This window comes from Sminthopsis crassicaudata, chromosome 5, assembly GCF_048593235.1.
Source record: "Sminthopsis crassicaudata isolate SCR6 chromosome 5, ASM4859323v1, whole genome shotgun sequence".
In the NCBI taxonomy this organism is placed as follows: domain Eukaryota; kingdom Metazoa; phylum Chordata; class Mammalia; order Dasyuromorphia; family Dasyuridae; genus Sminthopsis; species Sminthopsis crassicaudata.
This window is the reverse complement of record NC_133621.1, coordinates 15,716,750-15,739,145: the sequence shown is the minus strand read 5'-3', so window position 1 is coordinate 15,739,145 and position 22,396 is coordinate 15,716,750. Positions and strand designations below refer to the sequence as shown.

Sequence of the window (22,396 nt, the reverse complement as noted above, 5' to 3'; positions counted from 1 at the left end):
CATAATCTGCTGATTTACACCTTTCTCTCTGGGGTTGTTGTTATTGTTCAGTTGTTTTTTGATCATGTCTGACTAAGATTTCATTTGGGGTTTTCTTGGAAAAGATACTAGAGTAGTTGGCTGTTTCCTTCTCCAGCTCACTTTACAGTTGAGGAAACTGAGGCAGATGGTGATTTGTCAGGGTTCACTCCGTGCTGACTTGTCAGTCTGTCCATACAGCACTTTAATCTCCTCTGGAGGAGAAATTCAGAGAAGCTCTTCCCAGGACTGATGGTCTCACCTCACCGGCCATGTGGCACTTTCTCTTTTCCTGGAGGAAGGCTGTGCCAATGTCCTTGTCTCCAATTTACAGATGAAAAAGCTGAGGGTCAGAGAGAGGAAAATACCTGGGGCCATGCAATTAACAAATGGCAGATCCAGGACTTGGAACCCAGTTTTCTGACCCAATTCCGGGACTTGTTCTGACACTGAATGTTGACGAAACAACCTCGCTGGAGGGCAGGTGCAATTGAGAACAGACTCGGTCAGAGGACGGAACCAGGAATGGTGGGCAGTAATTGTAAAAAAGGTAAATGGAGGCCCAAGAGCCAGAGAAAGCTTCTCGACAATCATAGGGGAGATTGAGGCTTCTTCAGGACACCGTAGGACTCCCCTCACTTGAGGCCTTCGCACAAATACTGATGTCTACTTTTGGGGGAGAGGCTGGATCAGATGTTCTGTGAGACAGCCTGAGGGATGAAGTTAGAATCTGTGTGGAAGTGGAAAATGAGGAGGGAGCCTGGGTATCATTTTAACTTCCATTCTCCATCCTGCTGATCCATCTCTCTGTCTTTGATGTCCCCGCTCCCTTCTTGTTCCCTGGTGACATGCAGACACCCACTGGGGGGGGGGGGGCTGATGCATGTACCCTGTGCACCCCACAGCGGTAAACACTTTCCATCCCAGAGTGCTTAAAACCGCATCTGTCCTCGCATCAAAGACAGAATTACTGCTGAGTGCAGCTGGGATGTGTTTATAACATCCAGTTTCAAACTATCCTGTTGTTAATTTTAAACGAAACTTGGGCTAAACATCAGAAGGGCTTCCCCCCCTTTCCAAAAATAATAATGTATTCATCTTCCTCTCTTTTATTCTGATGAAACTGATTACTTTTCAGCTTTTTTTATTTTAAAGGATTGTTTTTTTCTTCATGGGGCCTTGTCTGCTTTTAAGAATAACGCCATTCTCCAGAATTATTTGACCTGAGCTCCTGGGGACTATTCCCCAAGTTGGTTTATGCCTTCCCAAAGGGGAATTCCCCAGAGCAATTGTAGTTGTCCATCAAATCAAGTGTCATTTCCCTAGTTTGGCCTGCAAGGCCTTTAACAGTTTGGAGCCAACCTATTTTTCCTACCTAATCTCATAGGGATCACTTCATCAGGTCGTGAGCTCCCCTCACTGGAAGTCTGAACAAATACCTGTCCTAGATGCCATGGGAGGAGGGCTGGAGGTTTGCTATGACTTTCTGGCCTCTGAGGTCCCTTGTAAATCTGTGATTCTTTGGTTCTCTACTCTTTAGCTGCACTGTGCTGTGGGTGAGCCGAGTGTGGCTTACCAAATATATTCTACATTTTTCAGCCTCCGTGTCTTTGTCTAGATGGTACCGTCTCCCCATCCTTCCACCTCTCAAATTCCAATCAGGGACCAGCTCAGCTGAGATCCCTTTCTTATATCCATCCTTGACGTGCCCCCGGTGGCTCATAGGCCAGGAGGAATATCTGTCCTTTGAAATCCAATAGCATTATCATTAGTCGCCAAATATTTATTAAGTTCCTCTCCTGAGCCAGGCACTGGGACACTTCCTATAAACTGATTCAGAGTGAAATCATACAACTCTTGAATATGATATACTCCATGAATACCAGATCATATATGGAAAGAACAATTAAGAGAATAAGAACACGGTAAGGAGAATGGCCTCGGAGAAGATCTGGGGATGTACGTGCAGTGCCCTTCTTTCAGTGGAGAAGTGGAGGACTTGAAATGTGGAATACTGGGTATAATGTTGTGAAGATGGACGTTCAGGCTGGCTCCTTTGTTTCCTCTTTCTCTTTTAATCTTTGCTATGAGGGATGGCTGGAGAGAATTAGAATAGAATATATTGGGGAGGAAAAGTGATTAAGCACCAAAAGGTACATCCAAATATAGCTTTGAAAAACCAAATACCAATTTGCTTTATGCTCTCTTCACCTACTTCTTTCTATTCTAGTTATTTTAGGGTAATGTAAAGGGTGATATTACACCGTGGTCATCTTGTATTCCCCCTGCTCACAAGACAAGGCATTTCATATAGTAGACGTGTCACTAAATGTTTGACGAACAACTTAGGGATTGTGTGTACCAGAAAGTTTCTGGTTGACATTCTCAAAAAACAGCCTGCACAAACATGGTGCCTCTTGTAGCGTGCCAGGCCCTCTGCACTAGGAGCATAGAAGCACATTTAATAGATGAATAAGCCATGGGTTTTTAGATCTTGCTTTTAAACAGCCTTGTAATTGGCCTAGTCATTGAAAAAAGCCTAATTAAGGGAAACTTCATTGCTTTCCCTCTCCTCCTCTCGTTCTCCCTCCTGCCTCCTCCACCCGCCATTTTTTTAAAGCAGATTAAACAGTGGAAACTATGCCGACATTGTAACTGTAAGCAATGAAAACTAATATTTATGAGGGGATTGTGAAAGTTTGCATGACATATGGGCCTTTTATCACTGTTGATGTTTGGAATTCCCTTGAACAGTAATGCAATATTTTGTTATTTATGAATGGATGGACAGACGAGCGTATTTGGGTTGCCTGGGCTCTCTCAGCAAAGGGGAACGTTAAATTTGACCTCATTTTCTATGTGTCGGCCCAATTGCTCTGAGTTAGACAGCCACATATCATTTTTTTTTTTGGGGGGGCAAACGTTGAAAAATCCTCATTGTGTTTTCATTACAGACACAGATCCTCGCGTTTTAGAAAAGCAAGAGTTACAGCAGCCGACCTATGTCGCCCTCAGTTACATTAACAGGTAAGCACAGTTCAGAATTTATAGCCATCGCCTCTGCCTACTGCATGTTCATTTCTGAAAGGCATCTGCTCAGTAGACGCACAGGGTGACGGGCTGTGGACAAAATGATGTTTTTGTTTCTCAGCCCAAGTGCGTGACAGCACCCTGGAAAATGTACTTTCTCATTTCTCTCATAATGTCCTCCTCAGTGGATGTGGATGAAAAAATAGATGTTTCTGGTATGAGCTCAGACAATCCTCAGTTTTCCCATTTGTAAGATGGGCAGATTGGACTAGAATAGACCTCCTTTCCCTTGTTTGTATAATGGGCCTCTGGGGGTCTTTTCTCAGATGAGTGTTTTCGGGTGGATGAAATCATATTGAATCTGGCCAATTCCAATAGAATTGGGATGGAGAGAGTCATCTGCATCCAGAGAGAGGATTGTGGGGGCTGAGTGTGGATCACAACATAGTGTTTTCACTTTTTTTGTTCTTGTTTGCTTGCTTTTTGTTTTTTTTTTTCCTTTTTGATCTGATTTTTCTCGTGCAGCATGATAATTGTTGTGGAAATACATATAGAAGAATTGCACATGTTTACCATGTATTAGATTACTTGCTGTCTAGGGGAAAGAATGGGGGGAAAGGGTGGGGAAAAATGGAACACAAGGTTTTGCCAAGGATGAATGTTGAAAACTATCTTTGCATGTATTTTGAAAATAAAAAGCTATTATTTTAAAAATCGTACTGAATCACAGTATGATTATCAACATCTTTGAAAAAGCCTTCTGGGCTTGTGCGTCACCTGGGTCATTTCTGGCCCTGAATCTGGAGTCCTGATCGTAGTCCCAGTTGACACTCTGTCCCATTCTAAGGGTTCTGTGGTGTTTGACAGATGATCCCAAAAGGATCTGTAAGCAGTAGGTGGGGGAAATAGGTAAGAAGGTAGATAAGATAGCTATTATTGTCTCATTTCTCAATTCAGAAAGAGTGCATGGATGTCCCATAGGACCAGAGGCAAGATTTGAACTGGCCCGTCTCTGTCCCATGCTGTCTTGCATGGGCGTGTTCTCTCCTCAGAGGTCTGCTGGGTCTCCAGGCTGGAGTTGGGCCCAATGGGAATATGAACGTAATTAGATCTAATAAAATTTGGCAAGCCTAAGGTCAAAGATATTCCATGGAGTCAAGCCGTTTGAAAATGAGGGAAATGTTACTGAGAAGGGACCAGGAACTGGGAGAGCTCTGGCCTGTATTCATAGGCCCTCAGGATATGTGGGGATTTGGGTGAAAAGTCAGGAAATCCTGGGTTCTTGTTATGGTTGGCCTTTACTCACTGCACAGTCAGGGGCAATTCTATGATATCTTTCCTTTCCCCGGTATCAGACTGACTTCACTTTAGAACTAGTCCATTAGCTCCATGTATGCATTGGGTGCTTAATAAATGTTTATCGGATTGTGGTAAACCAGGGCAACAGGAGAACATGTAGTCTGAACCCAGATTTCTGAGCATAATCATTGCACTGATGGATGCTGCAGAGCTCTCACCTCCCACCCCCAGCTCAGCCAGCTCAAATAAGGAGGCAGACAGGATTTTTTTCCTCCCAGAGAATCCACATGGCCCTTAATTAAGAAAACACACCCAGAATTAGAAAGATCAGGTAAGAGGGAGGTTGGCTTTTGGCCTAAAGGGAAAGCCAGCTGTTCATGGCATTGATGCTACGTCATCGGGGATGGGGGGCTGGTTGGCGCAGAGGGTCCAGACCCATCTCGGTGCTCCCCCGAGGCCTCGGGAAAAGGACACTTCTCATGATCTTAGCTGAGTTCTAAAAGTTTACACGTGGCCACTAGGGAAGTGAGTTTTGCTTAACAATGTCTGTGTGTCTGTCTCTCTCTCCTTCCCCCCCCCCCCCCCCGTCTCTTTGTCTCTCTCTGTCTGTCTCTTTGTCTCTGTCTCTCTCTCTTTTATCTGTTTTTCTCTGTCTTTCTGCCTTTCCCATTTGTCACCAGTCTATCAGCCCCATCAGTCTATCCATCTGTATCACTCTATTGTATCAGTGTCTGCAGGTGTATATGTATCTGTGGGTATAAATGTGTACAGAGAGATGTTGTACGTGTATAAGTCACCTATATAGGGGTGAGAGTGAAGCCCAGAGAACCAAGGAGAAGGGACGGCCTGGGATGAGCCTCGGTTGGGGATTATGGAAGTTGTTAGCAGAAGAATCCAAAAAGAAGGGATGGGGCGGGGGAAGGGGCCCCAGGAGAGTGCACGCTCCCCAAAAGCCCAAGAGGCGAGAGCAGGGGGGGCAGACTGTCCACTCAAGGGGAACAGAAAGACAGAAGGCTGTGGACCGAGACCAGACGTTGGGTCTCCGAGATCCTTGGTCACTGTGGACAGAGCAGCTTCCTCCGAGAAACAGGAGGAAGAACAGCTTCTGCTGTACCAGACCCCACTTTCCTGGAGATTCCCCCAGTTTTACAGAACTCTTTTTTTTCAGTCAAGAGCCTCAGGAAATATCAAAAGGTACCAGAAATTGCTCCCCTCTCCCTCGGGGAGAACAGACCAACGCTAATAATATTTGGCAGCCTGCTCTCCTGTTTCTTTTCTGAATTAACCTCCAATAGGGGTGAATCACAACACCTAATTTGCTGATGCAGAGTTAGGAGCAACCCTTAAACCCACCTCCTTTTTTATAGAGTAGCAAACAGAAGCCCAGAGAAGGGAATGGGTTTGTCCAGTATCACACAGACCCACATTGGAATCATGACTCGAACCCAAGTCCCCTGCATGCCGCTGTGGCTAAGATTTGGTCCATATTGGTCTTGGGTTTCTCACTTAGAACACAGACTCCTGTTTTTGCTAGTAGAAGGCAGGCCCGGCCGCATCTGTTGCTCCGCCAGCCTCGCCACTTCCCAGTACAGTTCGAACAAGTTTCTTTACTGGATCTGTAATAAAATCACTGTAAATCACCCTCAGCCCATCCCTCTCTTCACAAGCTCAACTCGGGCCTCGCATCTGCCTTCCAGAGGCCTTCTCGGCAGAACCTGAGAAGGTTCAGAAATGTCCCCTCCTTTTGTTATGTTATTGCCAAATGTATTACGGAGTGTTAATGGAGTGAATGAGAGACAGCAACCCAGAGGAAGGAGAAGCGGCTCAAAACCAGGAAGAGGCGAGTTCAAGTTCCACCTTTGACACATATTGGTCAGACAAGCGTGTTCCTGGTTGGGTTCCTTAAATTCCCAGTGCTCTAAACACCTTTATGAGACTATAAATTATAAAGAAGGGACTGGCCTGATTGGCAGAGGGAGCTCCTCACCCACAAGCTCCCCCAAAAAATGAAACCACAAACTCAATTCCATCCTTGCCCTAATGGAGGCAAGAAGAGGCAGGGTGGTACCAGGGATATCATACCAGCACCATACTTACAAAGCCCCAAGCTCTCCATTTGACACTTAATGACTATGAGCTCCCTGAGACTTCCTTTTGTCTTCTATAACACGAGACGGTCAGATGAGATTTCTTCTGAGGTCTTTTCCAACTCCAGATTTGTGACCTCTCATCCTGAGAGTACTGTGGTGTAGTAGAGAGGTGGCTTGGGAGTTGGCACATCCTGGCGGTGGGACCTTGTTCAATCCCCTTATCTTCACAGGACCCCCGAGTAACAATTTGAGGTCAAACGCCATTGGGCAAGAGCCAACTTACATTGGAAGAAGCTTTATCCTCAGTGATTCCCTGTGGCAAGGAAATCATGAGGTTGCCTTCCAGCCTCCTTTCAAAGGTTTTGTTTTTTTAAAACCTGTTTTTTTTGCTTCCTCCAGTCAAAAAGAGAAATTTTTTTCCATGTCCCTGATCAGCACCAGCTCTATAGAAGGTACAGCCATGTGCCAAGAACCCTGTCCTACCTCAGGGGAGCAAGGAGGGGAACAGCATCAGCCCCGTCCGGTAGCCATTGGCTCAGACGTTCGTGACGGAACGCAGAACCGCTGGCTCCAAGTGACCTGTCAGGCGGCAGATCCCATTTTTCTGCCTCCTCCTATTTTATGCGTGCAGTGGCCATTGGTCATGTGTTTTTATTCATGTCCTCCTATCTTTACACACTGCCATCTGACTCATTTGGCGGTGGGACAAGACAGGCTGCCGGCACCTAATGCAAACAAGATGTGCAGATTTGAATTTCACTTTGCAGAGATGCCTTCTCCATCCCCACATGGATTTATGCTCTTGGCTCAGTCTCCTTTTTTCCCTCCCTCGTTTTTCATCATTGCTTAGACTTAGGAGAATCAAACATACGCAAAATTTATCTGTCTAATGCAAGAGTCTATAACTTCATGGTAGGAGCAAAGATCACGAAGGGGCGCCCGGCCCTAGAGGGGATGGATCCAGGTAGGACACCCCAAAAGCAACATTCCCTCCCGTGATGTGATTTGAAGCAGCATCTGGGAAGGCCGGGAGAGAAATGCTCACCAGGCTTGTCCACACAGGCGGTTTGGAGGAGACAGGAGGAGGCTGGTTTGGTCCCTGACCATCCTTTCTTCCTCCATAACAGTTGGTCTGACATGACAGAGGACTTGACTTGAGTAATGGATGTTTGACCATGTTAATATCACCTCGAGTTAAAACACATGTCCGTATGCTCAAGGAGACTTTTTAACCATAAAAGTCAATGTGTTTAAAATCTCCTGGTACTTCTCTCTGTCAGCATTTCTCTTGTACCTCTTCATCCTCCAGAGAGAGGCATTTTTAAAAATTTCCTTAAAGAAAGCATCATGGGAAAGTTTCAAGTTCAGGGCCACTTGTAAGGAAGAAGAAAGAGAAGGAGGAAGAGGAAAAAAAGGAGGGAGAGGAAAAAGAGGAGGAAAAGGAAAAGGGAAGAAGAAGATGATGATGATGATAATGATGATGAAAAAGAATAACAATGATTGTAACAGTCTGGGCCTGTTAGAAGCTAAGGTCTCTGCCGAAACTCCCAGCCAAGGAGGCTTTAACCTTTGTGTGTGATCCAGACTCACGTACGCAGCACGGGTGTCCACAAATAAAACCCTGGAGCTGGCCCAGTTGTCTGAAGGGATCAAAACTGATAGGGCATCTCACATGTCTTCTCAAGCTGATAATGTTTAGAAAAAAAGTAGCACGTGCATCACATTTGTGTATATAAAGCCACACACACAGTTACAGCTATCAGGAAAAATTCCAGACTCTAAGATAGACTGGGAAAGAGCCATCCCCTGCTCCCTCTCCCTGCAAGTTACTTTCCATGAGATTAGCTTGACCACTGTATCTAGTATCTTAAGGACCTGCAGACTCATGAACTGCCTCACTGGAATCCAAAGCAGCCCAACAAGCCCCAGATACGCTGCGGAACAGAGCTCGCGCTTTTAGAGCCTGCTTAGGCTCTAAGGTTGGAGTGGGGGGGGGGGGGAAGCTAGAACTTGTAGATTTCTTCACAGAATGAATGTAGCAGAGTAGATGTGACCTGAGAACAGAAGTTCTGAGTTCAGATTCTGTCTTACTATTTCCTAACTCTGTGACTTTGAGCCTTTGGACCTCAGTTTCTTTATTTGCAAAGTGATGGGATTATACTAGGTAAGCTTTACAGTATTCCTTCCAGCTGCCCAGACTGTGATTTTTCTCCTGTTTTTATTTTATTATACTGGAAAAAAACATTTCTTTGTGATCTAGAGCGCTCTCTCTCTCTCTCTCTCTCTTTCTCTCTCTCACACACACACACACACACACACACACACACACACACACTGAATTTAAACCTCTCCAGGGTACCAGCTGCCACATTTCCTGGTTGTGCTCCCAGAACCCAGCCCAGCAACTGATATGCTATCAGCATTTCATAAAGATTTGTGGATGGGTTTGTCCCAGTGCAGCTTGGATAATGAAATCATCAGGGGAATCTGGTTTTGGAGCAAACCAGATGACCTGGTTGCTTCCCCTGTATATTTTTCTTCTACCAAGATTGGGACTGAGACAGCAAGACAGAAAGAGACAGAGAGATAGTGGGGTGGGATGCATGGAGGGCTTAGTAAGAGTCAGCTTTCAGTTAGACATATCTCTGACAAGGGCTGATGGTTCACCTTGGCCCAGTCACCTAATCAAATTCCCTACTTTCAGTTACGGATGAGCTGCCAGTCAGCATCTATGAAAGAAATTTTTACACCAGCAGTTCCTCACACCATCCACATCACCAAATAAATTAGAATTAATTATGATTCCCCCAACAGGCCAAAGGGATGAGGTAGGAGGTAGCCTTATGAGAGTAGGAGAAAGAAGCTGGCCTGTAATTAAAATTCCATCTTGGATAATAAGCATGTCCATTCATATCCAATCAAAAATCCTAAGCACTGCCATGTACCTACAGAATGACTTTGAGGTTACAGAGATAAAAATAAAGAATTCTCCAAACTGTCTCATTTTTGCTTATTCCCAGAGACCCCCATCGGAGAGGTGACCCCAGATCCTCAGGGCAGCTCATTCCCTTTTGTCCATAACTTTTACCCTGGGTTCTGGGCTTGATGCTGATGTTCAGTGTGTTCTGCTAAAGAATGAGAGACCACAATCTGTGTTTAGTTCCAACTTGAAAGGGGCTTCGGGTGAAAACACTTGGAGAACCAGAGTCAGCTATTGCATCAGAGATCCTCAAAGCCTCACATTCTGGAAGACGGGCATATGTAGGCTCGATTCTGCAGGCAGGGCCAAAGATCAAATTCCCCGGGGTTATCAGAAAAACTCCCCCATGAGCATAAGTATGGGCATGTTTACTGTTAAAAAGGGGAGTCCTGATTAAGAAGTACTTTTCACCATGGTGCTAAATACCAAAATGAAAGCCACAGAGATACAGATGTAAGCCTTTCTCCTTGCCTCTCCCCCAAAGCTGGACATGGACAGGAATAAATTTATGATCTTGCAAGCATCAGAAGATAAGGCCCACTCCATATCTTCTAGGGATTTAAGAATTCCATGTCCAATATGGGAGTCAATAACCAATGTGTGTGCCCTGACTCGGCCCCCAAAGAATCACAGGGTCTCTCTAGGGTCCAAGGATGAGCATGAAGGTCCATCTTGTTGTCAGAGAAAATCTCCCTCTCCACCGATTTGCCTCTTGGGTCAGAGTTTTTGAGAATGCCAAAAGGAGCCCCAGCAACAGGTACAAGGTATTTTTTCCCAACCATATAGTCCTATGGACTTGTTATTCAACTGCCTGATTTAAATCCACATTTCCCAAAAAGGACCCCTTTGGAGGAGAAATCATTTCAATAAAAGTTACAATTGTAGGGGTGCAATAGGGGAGGATGGAAAGTCTGTGGGACTTGGAGCCAGTAAAAAGCTCATATCCCCAGCTCCAACTCTCTGTTATCCCCCACCCTGAAACTGATTCTCTTCAGATCTAAGATGGAGATAACAAATCATAGAAAGGAGCCAGGCAGCAGAGGATTTCAAATCCCTGTTGGAGGATTTTATAGCAGATCCTGCAGGAAATCAGGAGCTACTGCATTTTATGGAGTAAGAATGTGACATGGTTAGGCAATTCTGTCAACAAGCATTCATTAAGCACCTCCTGTCTGCAGACATTTCGCTAAATCCTGGGAATATAAAGACAGAAGGAATAAGGACTAGGCTTCTGATTTCATTGATGCAGAAAACTCATGGGTCAGAAAATTCCTCTAACTAGCCCAACTCTGTACCTTTCTTGCAGTTCATTGAGAGTTGCTTATTACATCAAAAGACTAAATGACTTTTCCAGGGTCACACAGCCTGTAGATGTCAGAGCAGGACTTGATCCTGTCCCTTCCTGGTTTTGAGGCCTGCTCTCTATCCATTACCTGTTGACAAAAATTAAACAGAATTTCTCTGAGCTCATCTCCTCATCTACAACATGAGGATGATACAACCCCAGGCACTCACATAGGATTATTCTAATTATCTGAGGAGTAATGAGTACTAAGTGCTTTAAGAACTATATTTTATATAAATGATTTCTCTAATTGTTATCAGACGGCCAAGAAAGCCCTGCTCTTTCAGCATGCAACACTATGGATAAGGAAATTTGAGTAGTTAATTGACTTGCCTATGGTCCCACAGCTAGTTTAAATGTCAAAAGCAGGATTTGAACTCAGATCTTACCTCCTCTTGATTCCTGGTCCTCAATCTACTATGCTACCTAGAACACCAAGGGTCTCAGATGGGCAGGCCCTGGATAATGCTGTGCTCAGACTATCCAACATGCTTTCTCTCTTCTCAGGGAGGCCAGCCTAGCAGGCTCTGTTCACTCTCCATGATGGGCAGAGTGAGGAGTGCCAACAGCCAATGTTGTAGTCTGCCTCCCCTGGCATTTATGGGTTCCCTGTGAAAAGCCATCAGAAATCACAAGGATCTAACTACCAGGGACAGAAAGCAGAGGCTTTTAGTTTGTCCTCAGCCTCCTTTCTCACTCCATCAGAACTCACGAGCTCCTGACTACCAGGGCCAGAAAGGAGAGGCTTTTAGTTTGTTTTCAGCCTTCTTTCTTACTCCATCCGAAATCACAAGCATCTGACTACCAGGGCCAGAAAGGAGAGGCTTCCTCACACATTCCCCTTAAAATATGGAAAAACTTTGTGTAGACACAAGAGCTGGATTTGAGATTCATTCAGGGCCCAACAACTGAATATGCCCTTTGACCCAACAAGACCACCATAAGGCATCTGCTCCCAAGAAGTGAAAGGTCCCAGAAATATTCATAGAACTTTTTGTCACAACAACAACAACAAAAAAAAAGAAATATAGTGACTGCCCATCAAAGTAGAGAGTGACAGAACCAATGATGGTCTATAGATGTAATGGATCATTGTGCCGTGAGAAATGACAAATGGGAATCGGTCAGAGAAACTCCACGTGGAAAGAATTCTATAAACTAAGACCAAGTCAAGTAAACAGGAGCAGGCAAACAGGTTCTGCAGTGACCACGGCTGTGTAAAGGCAGTCAATATGAAGAGACATTAGAATTCTGATCACTGAAGTAAGACCCAACTAGAGAGGTGGTGGACCATGGGTGCTGAACGAGACATGCACCATCAGACATGCATAGCATGATCACTCATTTTGCTTCATTGCTACAAGGACAGATGTGGTGCCAGAGGAAGTGGCAGCAATGATAAAAATTAAATAGGTACACACACACAGACACTAAGCCTATAGTTAGAAGGAAGTTGGGAGGTCCTGAACTGAATGTTTGGGGGCTTGTTTTGCTAAGGACATTTCCCAGGAAAAAGTGGCAGGTATTCTTAGATCCCTGTAGGACCAAATGGACTTTAAATTCACAGAGAAAAGAAAGCTTTGTTCGGCCTGGGGGAGCCCCAAGAAATCCGATTCAGCCTGAGAGCTGGGAATGGGAGGAACCATGCTCCCAGCATGTCCCAGGGAAGTCCCAATAGTGCCCCGGAAGCTGGGGAACCAGCTTGTCCAAATTGGACTTGCCTCTCTGGAGGGCCCATCTCCCTGGAATCCTGAGGCCCCTCCTGTGAAAGGGGGATAGAGCTCTGAGCTACCCACCCCCAGCCCTGGCTCCTCCTCCATGCTGGCTGCCTGGGATTAGAATTTCTTCTTGCTTCCTTGTGTTTTTCTTTTACAACAGCCTTTCAAGGCTGCTCCGGCCTCATGCTGTTAATGACAGATGAACATCCCACCAGAGAATCCCCCTGAATGGGGACTGAATGCACTCAGCATAAGCAAGAATTCCGTGTACTTGGTATCAGTTTGTCTGTTACTAGGAAGCGCCCTGAGGACCCGCACCCATTCATTTTGTTTCTGGGTCTTCAGCACCTCACATGTGGTCTAACACCTAAGATGCTGATAAAATCCCATTACTTTCTATGCCTTTTGTTCCCTCCTCATCTATCTGTTGTTCCGTCTCCCTCTCTCCCGTCTTTCATTTTCTTCTTCATGCTCTTTCTCCCTCTTTGTCTGTTTCTCTCTCCCTCTCTCTATCTCTCTCCCTTGCACTCTTTTTTTCTATCTCTGCGCTCATTCTCTTTCTCTTTCTGTCTCTCTCTGTGTGTCTGTCTCTCTCCCTATTACTTCCTCCTTCTCTCCGTCTCCATCTTTTCCTCCCATCCCCACTCTTTCTTTCTTGATTCCTTAATCTTTTTATCCTTAGAACTTAGCTCTGTTACATAGTAGGTACTTAACCAGTGCTTGCAGTTGGTTGCTTGACAGATGGTCTATCAGAACTGAAGACACATTTTACAGGTTTCTCAACTTTGCGACCCGGATACACGGCTGCTACCTCAAGGAGCCAGAGAGACTAGGGAGTGACTTACAGAGGTGACCCTGCTTCTCGGCACCTGCCCCCTCCATGGCGAACACCACTGCTTTCTCCTCCTCGCGCCGCCATCCTGGGTGCACACATGCAGATTTTCTTGGTGACTCCCTGTCCCGTGTCACATTTCCCTTTCTACATCTGGTATTACATGTCAGTGTGAGCAGTCCTTGCTTAGACATGCTGAATAAAAGTTTTATTGTGTGTATCTAGAAGTCTGGAATATTTTCACATGTTGTTCTTGGGGTTTTCAATTAGCACATTTTAATGAATAAATAGGGGGGGTTCTTATTAAGAGGCTTTTTATGATTCGCCATCGCCCTCTGGCTGAGTACGGCCCCCTATCCTGTTAATAAGTCATTAATTCCTGAGGAATTCCCTGGGAATCCATTAATCTTGCTTAGCTATGTAATTAGAGTAATGGAGGTCCAGGGCAAGGGCATATCTTGGAGGGGGGGTGGGGTTGCGTAGTTTAGGCTATGGAAAATAGACTTGCTATGATAATCCTCTCAGAGAGGTTTGCTTTCTCCTTAGGGTCGGTGGCAAGAATATCAGAGGTGGTCTCAAACAGATCAATTCTCATGCTTCACTTGGGATATTTTGCATCTCGTTCCCCAGCTGACTTGTGGTCTAGATATAGCTGGATGTCTCCCTGGATGACCCCAAGCTTAGGCAAAATACTGGGCCTGAATCCTTGCCCTGCTTGTACACCCCAGGGATCCTGGGGACAGAATTGTAGGCATCAGGGCTAAGGGGGAGACAATAAGAACTTAGCACCTCCAGCTCCCAGGGCATCTTAGTTTCCCCTGCCCACCATGGCTTCCTAGATAAAACACAAACTTCTTAGCTTGGCAGTTAAGGCTCCTTCCAAATTGGGCTCCAGCCTTCCTTTTTAGCTTCCCTTCCATGTATTTGGAATGGTGCCATGGAAGGAGCCCATTGGTTGGAGCAGAAGAGAATCTGGGTTCCAATCCTGCCTCAGAAACTGGCTACCTGTGTCACGCTGGGTAAATCCCAGTAGTTTCCCTGGTTGTAATTTGCTTTGCTTATAAAATTGAGGGGAGTGAACCTGAGAATTCTTCCAGTTTCAGATGTCTGGGCCTGTGATTTATCCCTTTCATGGAGCAAAAAGATAAAGGTCAATAAGTATAAATGATGCTTGGAATTGACCATGGGTGCTAAATAGACATACATTGCAGACATGGACAGCATCACAGCACAGGACTTTATCGTACAGGACACAAGTTAGGAATTGTTCAGTTGGGAAGGTTTGGCTCCTAAGGCTGGGCCTTCTTGGGAGAGGGGCATGATACTGTCAGACAAGTGACCTCTGATGCTGGCTGGCTGTGTGATCCCAAGCAAATCATTTAATTTCTCTGGACCTCCATCCAAAAAGTTCCGTCATCCAAAAGGGGGTGATAACACTAGTTCTCACTTCTTCGGGTTATTGTGAGCTCTTTATAGAATTTAAAGGGCTTCGTCAATATCAGTTATCATTTATTTCTCATCTCGGTTTGCTTTGGTTTTTATTTCCAATCCATGGAAGGTTAAACCATTCGAATTGTGTGTCCTCTTTTCCTCATTATGATTCTTTTTTGTTTGTTTGTTCTAATTCTAATTTTAGTTCGTGAGTCAAGTCCACCTGCTTATTAACTCCTGCATCAATAATGAGTCTTTGTAGAGCGTGGCCCCAGAGAGATAAAAAGTGGCTGGGTTATGCACAGAGGAGCTCTGTGTTGCAGATAATACAGCTGGGAAGGCACCCCCACCTCTGTCAGAGTATTTGAGAAGTATTAGTAGAGCACATGCATATTGTTCTATTATTGTCCCAGTAGTTGGTGACATCCCACCACACTTTATTTTGTACTTTTTGTTAGTTTAGGGGCTGGCTTTCAGCACTCTAGTGGAGTGATTATCAATTGTGCATTTTGGGATCAGAAATTTAGAACCGAGAAGGACCTTCAGGCTGATTCTGCTCCTTTCACATCTGTGGGGAGATTTAGTCATTCACTCAGTGTCTCGTGGTCTGAATTTGAACTGGATCCTCAGTCTCCAATTGCTTCCACTTTTGCTGTATCTTTCTAGATTATTGTGCTTAAGTCTTGATGCTATATCTCAGGAAGGCCATGACCAGAGAAGGCTTCAGGCTGTTTTCTAATGCCTAAAACACTGTCCATGTGGAAAAAGGCTTTGAATTCCTGGTGTCGGCCGTGTGCCGGCCCAGAGACTTGTTCTGTGGCACAAAGAAAAGTCTGGATGTGGGCATCAATCAATACTGCCATTGCTTCTGGAAAACACAGATCTCTTTGTTCCCCAGCACATCAGCTGCTCTTCCCTGGGACGTCCTGGACCAGAACTAAGCCCTCTGCACTTAGTAGGTGCAGCCTACTCTCAGCCATACTCTTACTTACAGATGTTATCAGGGTGACTTCCTCTTAATTTCATCTTCCCTTCCTGCCCCCATTCTGCAGAATGCAGAACCAGGAACCTCATGAGATAGGATCTATCCCCCAGAATCCTCTGGGAGGATAATGTCTGCTTCCAAGGAGTGAGTTCTCCTGCACAACCACTTGAGTGAAATCCTATAGCAAAATAAGATGATTTCCATGGTCTTCTCACCTCCAGAACTGGTTCCTACATCCCCTAAAATGGTCTGAGTGACCAGGCCTGCAGGCCTTAGGAATCTGCTTAACTAATTAGAGAAGAGATCTTAATGTATAATTAATAGCTGGTAATGGCTGCATGGATTTATTACCTCTCTTCTGCATTCCGATACCTGGGGCAAAATTAATTAACCCAAAGGAGAGAGCGAACTGAGAATTTGAGGGAGTCCATGGTGGAGATGGGCTCTGTCTCGAATCCCCGGACAGCTCGACTCCTTCAGAAAGCTAAGGCTTCTCGTGGCACCTACAATGCCCCAGAAAGACAAGTGATCCCAGTACCCTGGAAGCTCAATCCGGGTTCTTTTTTTCAATCAGCCTACCTAATAACTGGCTCACCTATTTGCACAAAATTTCTAGGTATGTCCATCTGTCTGTCCTTCTTTATGTCTATCCTTCTTTCCATCCATCCTGGCCCAAGACACCCCAGAGCAGAAGGAGATTCCCAGCTTCTCCTTGCCCCGTCCTGGAGCCAGGCTAATGCTGGGCTAGAAGGAGGTGGGCGTTCATCCTGTGAACACTGAAGGAGAAAGCTAATTAAAAATCTGTTGAATACCAAAGGCATTTGGGGGAACAAATTACAGGCAGTCTGATGGGAAAGGCCTCTGTGAAATGTGGCCAAACGCATTAATTTAGTACTGCAATAAATGAAGTTATATAAATCACGTCTCCTTAAAAAAAAAAAAAAAGTAACCCTCACCTTGAGGGGAGGCAATAGCTTCATTTTCCAGGAGCCGAGAGGATGTGCCGGCAGGATGGCAGCTTTTTCCTATGACTTCACTAACCTGGCAGGGCCCCGAAGAAAGCTGCACAAAGGGGGATGTGTTTCCAGAAGCCACATATTCTGTGGGGGCCAGACCACAGGTGCTCCGGGTCTGGCCATCTTTACTATAATTTAATGCCTACTATGTGCCAGGCGCTGCAGGAAGCCCTGGAGACATAAAAAGAGGCAAAAGACAGTCCCTACCCTCACATAATAGGTGCTTGATAAATGCGTGTTGATTGACTTAGTAATTATTAGAAAGCCTAGGAAACAAAACCTATCCATGAAGGAACCTCCCTTCACATCATATGCACCATTCTGTACCCCTAGTCCCTCACTTCTGCTTAGAGGAAGATAGTGAGTTTAATCCTCAGATCTCCAGAACCAACATTGTTCATATCGATTAACTTGAGCTCAGGTGCCTTTTAAGACATTATTATTATTATACCTATTACATATAAAATATAAGACTGTTTTTTCATTATTTTTATTGTAGTCATTGTGTATATCATTCTCTTGGTTCTGATTTCTTTGCTTTGTGTTATTTCATTCTTGATTTCCTATGTTTCTTGGAATTCCTGATTCCTTTGCTAATAAATAGAAAGATGGATAGATGGATGGATGGATGGACAGATGATAAATGATTTATATACACACGTGTATATAGATATATACTGTATAGATATACACATATATGTACATATACTGTATAGATATAAACATGCATATATATGCACACATATACACACAGTATAGATATACACACATGTGCACATACTATATATATACATACAAATATGTGTGCATGTGTATGGACACATTGTATAGATATACATACATGTCTACATTTATATCTATATATACCATGTATGTACATATGCTCTCTCTCTCTCTCTCTCTCTCTCTCTCTCTCTCTCTCTCTCTCTCTCTCTCTCTCCTCTCTCTCTCTCTCTCTCTCTCTCTCTCTCTCTCTCTCTCTCTCTCTCTCTATATATATATATATATATATATATATACACACACACACACATATATAGACACATACTATATAGATATACACACATACATGGACACATACTATATAGATATATACACACATATGTACACATACTATATAGATATACATATATGCACCGGTACATACACATATACTATATAGATATATGTACACATATATAGACATATACTATATAGATAGATGTATATACACACATATGTATACATGTTATATAGACATACATATATGCACCGGTACATAGACATATACTATATAGATATACACATATAGACACATACTATACAAATATATACACACATACTATATAGATATACAAACATACATGGACACATACTATATAGATATATACACACATATGTACACATGTTATGTAGACATACATATATGCACCGGTACATAGACATATACTATATAGAAATATACACGCATATATATGTACACATACATAGACACATACTATATAGGTATATACACACATATATAGACACATGCAATATAGATATACACACGTGTATAGACACATACTATATAGATATATACACACATATATAGACACATACTATATAGATATACACACATATATAGACGTATATTATATACACACATGTACACATGCTATATATACATACATACATGCACCGGTACATAGACATATACTATATAGATATGTACACACATATATATACACATACTATATAGATATGTACACACATATATATACACATACTATATAGATATATACACACATATATAGACACATACAATATAGATATACACACACATATATAGACACATACTATATAGATATACACACACATATATAGATGTATATTATATACACACACATGTACACATGCTATATAGACATACATATATGCACCGATACATAGACACATAGTATATAGATATACACACATGTATATAGACACATACTATATAGATATACACACATGTATATAGACACATACTATATAGATATACACACATGTATATAGACACATACTATATAGATATACACACATGTATATAGACACATGCTATATAGATATATACACACATGTGTACACATGCTATATAGACATACATATATGCACTGGTACATAGACCTATACTATATAGATATATACACACATATGTGTGTGCACATACTATATACACAAACACCCAGACACTCATAAATGCTCATATATGTCACAGTGTTTTTCAATGTATATTTTGGTAACCAAGCAGTGGTTTGCTGGCACTGAGGAGTTTTCTCTATGACTCTTAAGCTGTAACTTAGAACAAATTGCCCAATAAAGCTGCCTGAGATTAGCCCCTCCACCTCCCAGGACTTGATTTGTTCAGCTGTTCTCTATGAATTTAAGAGAAATAAGACTCCCCTTTAGAACTGAGAGGCCATCTTTGACCATCAGAACATCCTCCAGAAGCTATGGGTATGATTAATGATAGATCGGAGAATGCAAGGGGAAGATTTTCCAGTGAAAGAAGGGAGAAAAGAGAAGATCTTGGAGTGGTAGAAGTAGATGAGATCAATGTGGGAGAGTGGAAAGAATGTTATATTTGGGGCACCTCGTTGATGTAGTGGTTGAAGCACCAGCCCTGAGGTCAGGAGGACCTAAGTTCAAATCAGACCTCAAACACTTTAACATTTCCTTGCTATGTGACCCTGGGTAAGTCACTTAATCCCAGTTGCCTCAGAATGCTGTATTTGGAGTTAAAAAATCTGGGTTCAACTCCCTCTCTCCTTGTACTGCCATAGGCAAATTGCTTCTCCCTTTGGACCTCAGTTTCCTCATTTGTAAAGTGAAGGGGTTAAGCTAAATTGGGGTTCCTACTTTTTTTAGACCCCTCTGTGGACATTTGCTCAGAACATTTTTAAAAACACATACACATACACACAATTCATGCAATTGCAAAGGAGACCAAGGTTAGTGAAAATAAAGGTTTCTTTTTTTTTTCCCAGCCAAGTTCATGGAGGCCCAGAAATCTCTCTGCACTACGAAACCCAGATGAAAACCTCTTTCCATTCTCCATCGTTTGGACCTTGGAGATAAAACTCACCACTTGTGTCAAAAACTTGACCTTTGATCCTTTCCCCCTATGTTTTGTTTGTACCTAACAATCATTTCTGGATACCTCCCTCTCCCACCCCCAACTGAATTTTCCCTTTCCCAAAAAACAGAAGTTCCAGTTTTCTCAAACTGAGTAGCCCACCGCCTGCACATGACGGTGTTCACAACATCCCATGGCCATAATTCAGCGCCCCTCACCAAAGGAGGGGAGTACCTGTTCTGAGCTTGACTTTTAATTCCAAGTTCTGCGTTCTTTCTACCATTCTTGGCAGGATCAAAGAGCAAGACTAATTAATTGCCTTTTAAATTTCCATTTCCCATTGTTGGCGAAGCAGGCGTAAGTGAAGTCCTACATATGGTTTCTAGAGTTTGGGAGTTGAGGGTGGAATATGAAGAGGAAGAGAACTGGGGGTGGGAGTCAAAATTTGTCATTTATAGCTTTTAAACCTCCCTCCTCTAGTCCCTCCCCCACCCACCGAGGAGATGAACAACACAATACCAATTATACATGTGAAATCATGCAAAACATATCTCCATATTAGCTGCTCTGGGTTCTTTTAATACCAGGATGCAAACTTCACCTTCCCCAGCAGCCAACTCTTCAAGGTCGGTCACATTCTCTGAAAGCTCCCACCTTCCTTGTCTTCACACCATGTGGAAGAGCCCATTCTGTTGGGAAGTTCTGTCTGATATTCATCATGGAAGGCAAGAAGGAAGAGTTCTCACAGTTGGACATCAAACTTACCTGAGATCCAAGAAGATTCCCTGCTGCAGTGAACCCAACAAGAGACAATCCAGCCTTTGCTTGAAGACCTTCAGAGACAGAGAGCTCACTATCCAGCACAGCAGCCTGTAATTTAAGGCCATCCCTCCCAGTTCTGCCCTCGATAGACAAACAGAACAAAGGAGTAAGAAGGCAGCTTCCATCCCTCCTCCACCTCCTCTTCTCCAGGAGGACCACTGCCACTCCTCCCAGTCCCATCCTTCTGCCATACGAATCACCCTTTGCCAAGCGCCCTCCACAATCTCAAACTGGATGCCCCGACTGAGCACAGCACTCCATTTCTGGGACACAGACAGTGTGCTCTGGCAGACAGGCTTGGAGTCAGAAGTCAGTCGGAATCGTTACTGCCCTTGGGATTCTGGGCAAATCACTCCAGCACTTGATCTCAGGGTCCCCCATGCACTGTGAGAGGTCGGCCTTTGGGACTCCTTCAGGTCCACGTCTTAGATTCCATAAGCCTACAGTGGGGTTTGGAGCATTCCCCAAGAAGGACAAAGTGAGCCCCTGCCAAGAGGCCACACTGCTGGCTGGAGGCCCGTGGTCCTTGGTGTCCTTGCCTTTGGGAAGGGCTGGTAAGTGGGATGACAGTCCCAGAAGATAAATTGGGATGGAACAAGGCCTCCAGTTCATAACCATGGGCCAAAGGAACTAGGGATGGTGAAGGATGGCAAGTCTTAGAAAGTGCTTCCTATGTGCTGGGCACTGGGGACTCACGGACTCAAAATGGACTTGTTCTGTTTGTTTCTGAGAGCAGGAGAGAAGCAAAAAGAGGGAAATTGCCAAGAGGCAAGCCCAACAGTTGGAGACTCCAACCCCAGTGGGATGACCTCTTCCTACAGATGTTGGGAATGGGATGTTTGGGGGCCATGGGCTTGGCTAGGGAGCTCTTTTCCAAATCTGAAATTGTGTGGTTTCTTAGGCACTAGAGTGGGATTTGTGAAAAAAGTGTGCTCACTCTGGACCTTCACATCCATAATATTTATTGCCAGGACCGTTGGATTGGATTAGACTTCGTGGGAAAAAAAAAAAAAAGCCAGCTGCCTCTCTGTATAAATTTTACCAAATACCAACATGTTGTTTTTATTTGATCATTCTTTGTGTTGAGGAGTGCCGTAGCAGATGGCTTTAAGTAAAATGTTTTAAAATGAGCACACATGTCCGTGCCCCTGGGTGATATAAATCTCCCCTCAGAGAGTGGGCCTTTTCCCCAGAGACCAGCTCTCGGCCTTCTCTTAATTCCTGGAATCCCTAAGTAGCCCTGTCCTGGCTAACCTGCACATCCCCTCCCTCCCTTGACCTCATCCATTACCTGACTCACGCTGCTGGCTGCATTTTCTCCCAATGTCAACACATAGCCAGCACATGTTCCCTCCCTGGCCCTCTTCACCACTGGGGTCTGCAATTTCCTAACACTCCCCTCAAGCATCTTTGTTAACTTCTCGGCAGCCCCGGCTGCACATTGACCTGTGAGCGGAAATAGGGAAAGAAAAACAGGAAGGGCTAAGTGGGACTGGCCCCCTCGAGGATTGAGCTGAGATGCCCAATTCTGACAGCCGGCTGTTCACCATCACAACTCCCCCCCGACATTGAGTCAGAGGCAGAATTGGGGAGCCTCCTACAGGACCCAAAGATTTCCTTGGAGAGTCCATCAAGGATTGAAGCGTCCATCAAGGATTGAAGCGTCCATCAAGGACTTCCTTGGAGAGCACATCAAGAATTAAAGAGTGAATCAAGGATTTCCCTAGAAAGTCCTTCAAGGATTGGAGAGTCCA

The 22,396-nt window shown here is 44.2% G+C and overlaps 1 protein-coding gene across 2 annotated transcripts in view; it reads left to right on the top strand.

The window, feature by feature from the left end:
- The window catches only part of JAZF1 (JAZF zinc finger 1), a 234,864-nt gene that overhangs the window by 129,770 nt on the left and 82,698 nt on the right, over positions 1 to 22,396 (top strand). For both annotated transcript variants that reach the window (XM_074271088.1, XM_074271087.1), the window contains exon 2: positions 2,973 to 3,045. In XM_074271088.1, the coding sequence (XP_074127189.1) occupies positions 2,973 to 3,045 (73 nt within the window). The remainder of the gene's footprint in view (positions 1 to 2,972; positions 3,046 to 22,396) is intronic.